This window comes from Microtus pennsylvanicus, chromosome 13 (assembly GCF_037038515.1).
Source record: "Microtus pennsylvanicus isolate mMicPen1 chromosome 13, mMicPen1.hap1, whole genome shotgun sequence".
In the NCBI taxonomy this organism is placed as follows: Eukaryota; Metazoa; Chordata; class Mammalia; order Rodentia; family Cricetidae; genus Microtus; species Microtus pennsylvanicus.
The window spans coordinates 43022830-43029459 of record NC_134591.1 but is presented as its reverse complement, the minus strand read 5'-3'; the positions used below and the strand labels follow the sequence as shown (position 1 = coordinate 43029459).

Below are 6630 nucleotides of genomic sequence, written 5' to 3'. Positions count from 1 at the left end.
TACAAGGGTGGGCGGGGCACGAGGGGGATGTAAATGTACAAAGAATTCAGTGTCTTCAGGGCAAGACACAGAGGTTGCCAAGGCGAGGCCAGGGCAGCCAAGTCACCCCTCCTAGGAGGGGACGGCTCCACCATCAGGTTTGTAGGTTTTTGAAAATAAAAACAGGACCAGAGACAGCGTCTGTTTGGTTGCTGGTGCTCCCCCCACCCCCACAGCGATGCCGAAGTCTGTCCATCCAGTTCCAAGCAAATACAGAGCGATTCTAACCAATACCCATCTTTGAAAAATGACAAACAGGAGAAAAAAAAAGAAAAAAAAAAGAAAAAAAAGAAAACCACTTCAGCCCGCCCTGCCAGTACGCACTATGTGAGGATCTTAGGGACCAGAACGTGGAGGCCAGTTCCATGTCCCAGATCACAGCCATTCTGTGGGTGGGGCCTCTCCAACCCAGCCAGCAGGAGTCTTGCCAAGAGCGGTGGGGACTGGGGGCTGGAGGCCCCAGTGGCCGGGCACGAGGTCTGAAGAGGGAGCCATCCGGGAACAGTGTGTATGCTGGGTCACAGCGATGGTCTCTGTTAGGCGACAGCAGGTTGGGGGCTCTGGGCGCTATGGCCACAGGGGTGCCGGTGTGTTGTGATGGCCAGTCTCCTCGCCCAGTGCAAACCCCAAAGGCCCACGTGGACTCTTCCTTCTCCCCAGACAGCCTTTGAAAGGGACCACCGGTTGTAAACTGTCCAGTTTATTATTATTATTAGATGGCTACAAAGTCAGTGTGGCACCGCACACCTAGACTAGCTTTCTGGTGGTAGGACACATGGCAGGGCTTGCGGGTTTTTCTTCCCTTTTTTTTTTGGCCTTTTTTTCTTTTTCCTTTTTTTTTGTTCCTTTTTTTTTTAAAAAGAAGAAAGCAAAGAGTGGGGTGGGTGTAGGGCTTGCTAGAAGCTTCCATTAAAAAAATTTTTTTCCCTAAAAGAAATCCCCCCAAAAACAAATTAAAAATCCCAACAACGATAAAATCCCAAACAAACAAACGAACAAACAAAAAGTGTCATGTACAGAAAGGTCCTTTAGGGTGAGGAGAGGGTAGGATTTTTCTGATTGCTGACTTGAAATACATTTTTTGAGTTTTTGTCCTTCATGTTTTATGGAATAAAAAGTTTGGCCTTTTTATTGCATGAAACTAAAATTGGGAAAGGTGGGGGAGTGGATGGGAGGGGTGGAGGGGAGCAGGAGACACCCTCCCCCAGCTCCTGGTATCGACACCTCACTTCTTCTTGCATAATTTCTGGCATCTTCTGCCTGCAATGCCGGCTCTCAGCGTCTTGGAGAGGGGGGTCACACACTCATCGTCATGCTCGGAGAATACTGCGGGGAGAAGCAGGGTTGGGGGGCTGTCAGGTGGGGAGGGGAGGATAGGGTGAAGCCAAGGATGCAGAGGCTAGGTGACTCCTCTGGGACCAGTCTAAACTCTGGAAGCACAAATGGCTTCTAGTTCGTATTCCTTGGAGTCAAGTTTCTTAGGGAAACCAAGACAGTAGGGTACTGGAATTTATTGAGTCCAGGTTCCTGGAGGGTGCTGTGAACTAGCAACAGTCTGGGGTTCTCCGAAGCTGTTTTCATCAATGTGTATGAACATAGAAATTCACCTGGCCCCTGTGCACCGAGGGCCCAGGACATTCCTGCTTGCACGATCCCATGGGCCGGTGTTGCCTGACCAATTCAGCTCAGAGCTTCCCCAGCCGTTTCTGTTTATGGATGCTGAAGGCTTCCAGCCTTCACACAGCACCCGCACCCCCACCCCCGGAAGGACCAGGTGGCAGGAAAAGCAGTTCCAGGGTCCTCAGGCCTAAGGGAACTCCCGGGACCCAAATACTACAAGAGTCATGGGCTCTGGGGAACTTACATTGTCGTTCTGGAAGGAGTGGAGGAAGTTTCCTCCTAGCTCGCCGTCATCTCGGGGGGTGCCTGGAGGATTGCTAATGCCACTTATGTTGTTAGGAGAATTCTGTGGAAAGAGATGAGGAGGTGAGTCCGTGTCCCCAACAACCTGACCTAACAGAGAGGGTGATACTGAGGGAGGGGACAATAAGCATCACTCACTTTTGGAAGTCCATCTATGTCTCCTGATCCTAAAAGGGAAGAAGAGGCCAAGTCAGGGCATTCCTTTCTTTCCTTCCTTCAGGGTGTGTGTGTGTTGAGTATATGTAGGTACTGTTTTCATGTGTGTATGTGTACACACGAGTACACACTGGAGGAGGTCAGAGATCATGTGCCCAGCTCTAGCTTTCTCGGGTCTCACTTATACACCTGTAGTAGAATATTTCAGGCTAGTTTGAAACTTGTGATCCTCCTGCCTCAGGTTCCTGCGTGCTACACTACAGTAACATGTGTCCCCATGCCTGGCCCGTTTAGTTGCTGGCCCGCGCTTCTGTGTGTGTTCTCCATCCTCTGAGGACCCTTTGCTTTCTGGCTCTGTGCATGGGAGGTCACCTCAGTGTACGCAGGAACATTTGCTCAGGACCTTCTAGGAGCCTAGTTACGACAAACACTATCCCAAGGGACCCAGGAGCTGAGGCGGAATGGAGCCATGTGTAGGTGTGGGCTTACCTAAGGATCCATTCATGTGGTGTGGCTCCATGCCGCCCATGCCTCCCATCGGGCCATCTGAGCCGGGACCCATTGGAAACTGTGGGGGAAGCAGAGGATGGTTAGAAGACCCAGGTCCTTTGCACTCCTGTCCTGCTTCCCTGAAAGGCTCAAGGACTTGGGACCCAGCTGCTTAGAAGTACCACCAAGGATGCTCCATGGTGGTGGTCTTCTTGTGCAGACTTAAGCACTGGGTGCCTGGGTGACTAGAACAGGTTCCTTGTCTTCACCCTGGGGATTGCCCAATGGAGGGACCTGGTTTTATTTATCAGTCAAACAAGCCAACTCAGGGGAAAGGACCCAGACCAAAGCTGCCAGGTTCCACGCACAGCCAGCTAGCCGGTTTCTCAGACCTCACAGTGTTTGGTTAGGGATCTGGTTCAGCAGCCATTACTGTACAGGAATGAATCTCGACTGACTGCACAGGCCAGACCACATGACTAAAGATTGTCATCTGCATTGTACAGGTGAGAAAACTGAAGAAGAGTATAGCAAATGCTTTGCACAGATCTCCTGGGGCAGAGGAGAAGCTGAGAGTGGAGCAGGGCAGCCTATTATGGGCTGTCCCTCAGACATGGGACGTCTCGGGGGCAGCGGTGAAGAATCTACTCCACGCCATCCTGTCTGAAAGCCACCTCAGGATGTAAAGCCACATCTCGTGGTCCTAGGCTACCAAGGAGTCTAGCCTGAAGCCAGGACCTGTGATGCTGACTGGATAAGAAGTGACAGAGGGAGAACTGCTGGGTCACACCTGTGTCTGAGCCCCAGGAGAAGCAGCTCACAGCCATGCAGCAAGAGTGGCCAGCTGAGTTCTAAACACAGCCATAGACTGTAGGGAAATCAGAATGGGCTGCATGGAGGAGGTGGCAAAGCTTTAGCAGAAATGAATGGAACCTGGGCAGACAAAACAGATGGCAGAAGCCATTCCAGAACTGCTGTGTGGGCAACCGATCATGGTACAGGAGGCGGCATGGAGAGCTGATGTGTGCAGGGGCTGGGTATAAGTCACTTCCTTTACCAGGAACGGTGAAGCAGCCAAACTCATGCTAATTAACCCAAATGATACAAAGATGAAGGGGTGGTCACCTTATTAGGCTCCTAGGACATGGCTGTCCCAGACCAAAAATCATCCAAAGTTGCTAACATAATACATACATCACATACACAAACAAACACATGCCATTATTCTAACACAGATATGACCAATACATAAAAATAATTTTTGGTTTTTTTTGGTCATTTTTTTAAATACAGGGCATATGTAACACTGGCTACCCTTAAACTCAGGGACACGACTACCTCTGCCTCCCAAGCGCTGGATCAAAACTTACACTAACTCATCTGTCTCCAGATCAGGTAATTTTGAAATCACATATTATTATGTATTTCCACCTACTGCTTAATAACATACAAACATTCACACCTCATACAACTGATCCATTGTGTTTAGGGTTGGGGAACTCCAAATCAACGCTAGGACTCTTCTAGCTCCCTGACCCTCAGCCCAGCAATGGTCAGTCTGTTTCGTTTCTATGGATTTGCCTATTCCAGACACGGCACCCCATGGCCTTCAGTGGCTAGCGTTAATCTCTTAGCACGTTTCCAAGGCTCCCTCATGTTCTTGCTCAAATATGTACTGTGTTTCTTCTTATGGACCGAAGTCCAGGGCAGAACTCTGCCACACACATCTGTTCACCACAGACTCAGGGTGGTTTCACGCTCAGCTCCATGGCCAGGTGTTTCCAGTTCTGACAGGGCACCTGAGCGGACATGCTGGGCCACACAGTCTCTCTGCCCTCCTTGCCAACTGCACCATGTGACATTCCTATCAGCGGTGGATGAGGGTTACTTCTGCTACTTCAGCCTCAATCATCAGTCACTGCCAGGCTTCTGATCACAGCCATCCTCCTGTCTTGCTACCTCACCAGGTCTTAACCCACATTTCTTTTTTTTTTTTTTTGGTTTTTCGAGACAGGGTTTCTCTGTAGCTTTGGAGCCTGTCCTGGAACTAGCTCTGTAGACCAGGCTGGTCTCAAACTCACAGAGATCCGCCTACCTCTGCCTCCCGAGTGCTGGGATTAAAGGCGTGCGCCACCATCGCCCGGCTTAACCCATATTTCTTAACAGCATCTTCATGTACTTATGGAGAAACATCTATTCAGTTATTTGTCCCACTTTTAAATTAGGATGTCTGCTTATTACTGAGTTGTCAGAGTTCCTTCTATATTTTGAATTTCAATCTTTTATTGGGTATATTTCCTCCATTCTGTGGGTTTTGTATAACCTTCTCCTTGTCCCCTCTTGAGATGACTCAACACTAGTTGCCTTGAATTCCTGGGATCAAGTCATGTTCCTGCTTCAGCATCCAGAAGTTATATCTACGGGCACGCGCCAATGCACCTGGTTTAAATTGGGGGAGGGGTAATTTTTATTTTAATTATGTGTATGGGTGTGTGTACACGTTTCTGTACATACACCTGTGGAGGTGAATGTGGGCATGTGCACATGGACACCAGGAAGTCATGGTTAGGAGTCTCTCACTGAGCCTGGAGCCTGACTACGAACCCTGCTTTCTGCTCATCTGCTGGGAGTACAGGCACGTGCCCATCTCCCAGTGCTCAAGCCTGTTTCTATGTGCTGGTGTGAGGGAGGCCACCTCGTCTGCGTGCCTGTGTGCCACCTGTCCCAGCTCCACTCCTTTAGTCTATACTGGTTAACTTTCTAATACAGAAACACCATTCCTTAAACAAAACGACCGGACCAGTTATCAGTAGCAGTTAGCATTTTGGTTGTTTGAAGAGATGTCATGTGTGAGGACACCGTATTTCCAACAATGCTTCTGTCTGACCTTCCATTCTACCACTGGCCTGGCCTTTTTAGTGTGACATTCTTACCTGTGATGGCCAGCACCCCTACACACTAGCACACACAGGACGGACGTCTGCTCAATTAGAGCTCTTTTTCACATGAGGATACTTCAACTTGTGAGATCCAAGTTGAATTCTTGTTTAACTTGGCTGCCCTTGACCATGGCATTTTCTGAGTTCTCCTGCAGCCTCATTTCTGAAAAACTAAGCCATTCTTTCTCTGGTGTGAGGTTAGTGCGACCGTCCAGGTGAGCACACACACCTTCCTTTTAATCTACTCCTTTTCTCACCCTTCCTGACCAGACTTCTTCCTGACCAGACGCGGATATCCTTCTTGTCACACCTTAGTTTTTGTGTTTTGAGATGCGGTTCTCACTATACAGCCTTGGCTGATCCCACACTTACGTTGCCTATGCTGGCCTAGAACACATGGCAATCTTCCTGCCTCCCTGCCTCCTCGAGTGCTACGATTTTAGGTGTGAGCCACCTTACCACCTTGTCTCATCTTAGAAACTGTGAGTTGTGGGGTGATGCTGTTTAGCTGGTTTGGTTTCTCTGTGCGACTCTGGCTTTCCTAGAACTCACTTTGTAGATCCAGCTGACCTCGCTCAGGTATCTGCATGCCCGTTTCCTGAGAGCTGGGATTAAAGGCAGGTACTGCCACCATACTCAGCAAAAATATTGCGGTGTGTGGTTTTTTTGTTTTGATATTTGAGTTTTTTTGAGACAGGGTTTCTTTGCATAGCCCTTGGTGTCATGGAACTCACTTTATAGACCCGCCTGCCTCTGCCTCTGTCTCCGAGTGTGGGGACTAAAGGTAGGCACTGCCACTGCCCGGCAAAAATACTGAGTTTTTAAAGGCAGCGCTTAACAACTTTTCTGTGGTTGCCAGAGATGACTGTCACTTTACAGGCATCCAACAGAGGCATCCTATTATTTGGGTGGAGTGTGTGTGTACGGGGGGTGGGGGGATGAGGCTGAGACAGGGTTTTCTGTGAGTAAATCAGATTAGCCTTGAACAGAGTTCCACCTGCCTCCACCTCTCAACTGCTGGGTTTAAAGGTATGTGCCACCATGCCCAGCTGGTATCTCCATTCATTTCTTTCTTCCTTCCTTC

General features: G+C 49.2%; 1 protein-coding gene across 4 annotated transcripts in view; it reads right to left on the bottom strand.

The window, feature by feature from the left end:
- Positions 1-924: 924 nt before the first annotated feature.
- Positions 925-6630, bottom strand: part of Ssbp3 (single stranded DNA binding protein 3) — a 140310-nt gene continuing 134604 nt past the window's right edge. For 3 of the 4 annotated variants that reach the window (XM_075947148.1, XM_075947145.1, XM_075947146.1), the window contains 4 exons: positions 2608-2686; positions 2101-2129; positions 1904-2005; positions 1201-1365 (listed from right to left, as the gene is read on the bottom strand). In XM_075947148.1, the coding sequence (XP_075803263.1) occupies positions 1336-1365; positions 1904-2005; positions 2101-2129; positions 2608-2686 (240 nt within the window). In that variant the 3' untranslated portion in view covers positions 1201-1335. Of the gene's footprint in view, positions 1366-1903; positions 2006-2100; positions 2130-2607; positions 2687-6630 lie in introns of all 4 variants that reach the window. The other variant, XM_075947147.1, reaches the window with a different exon arrangement.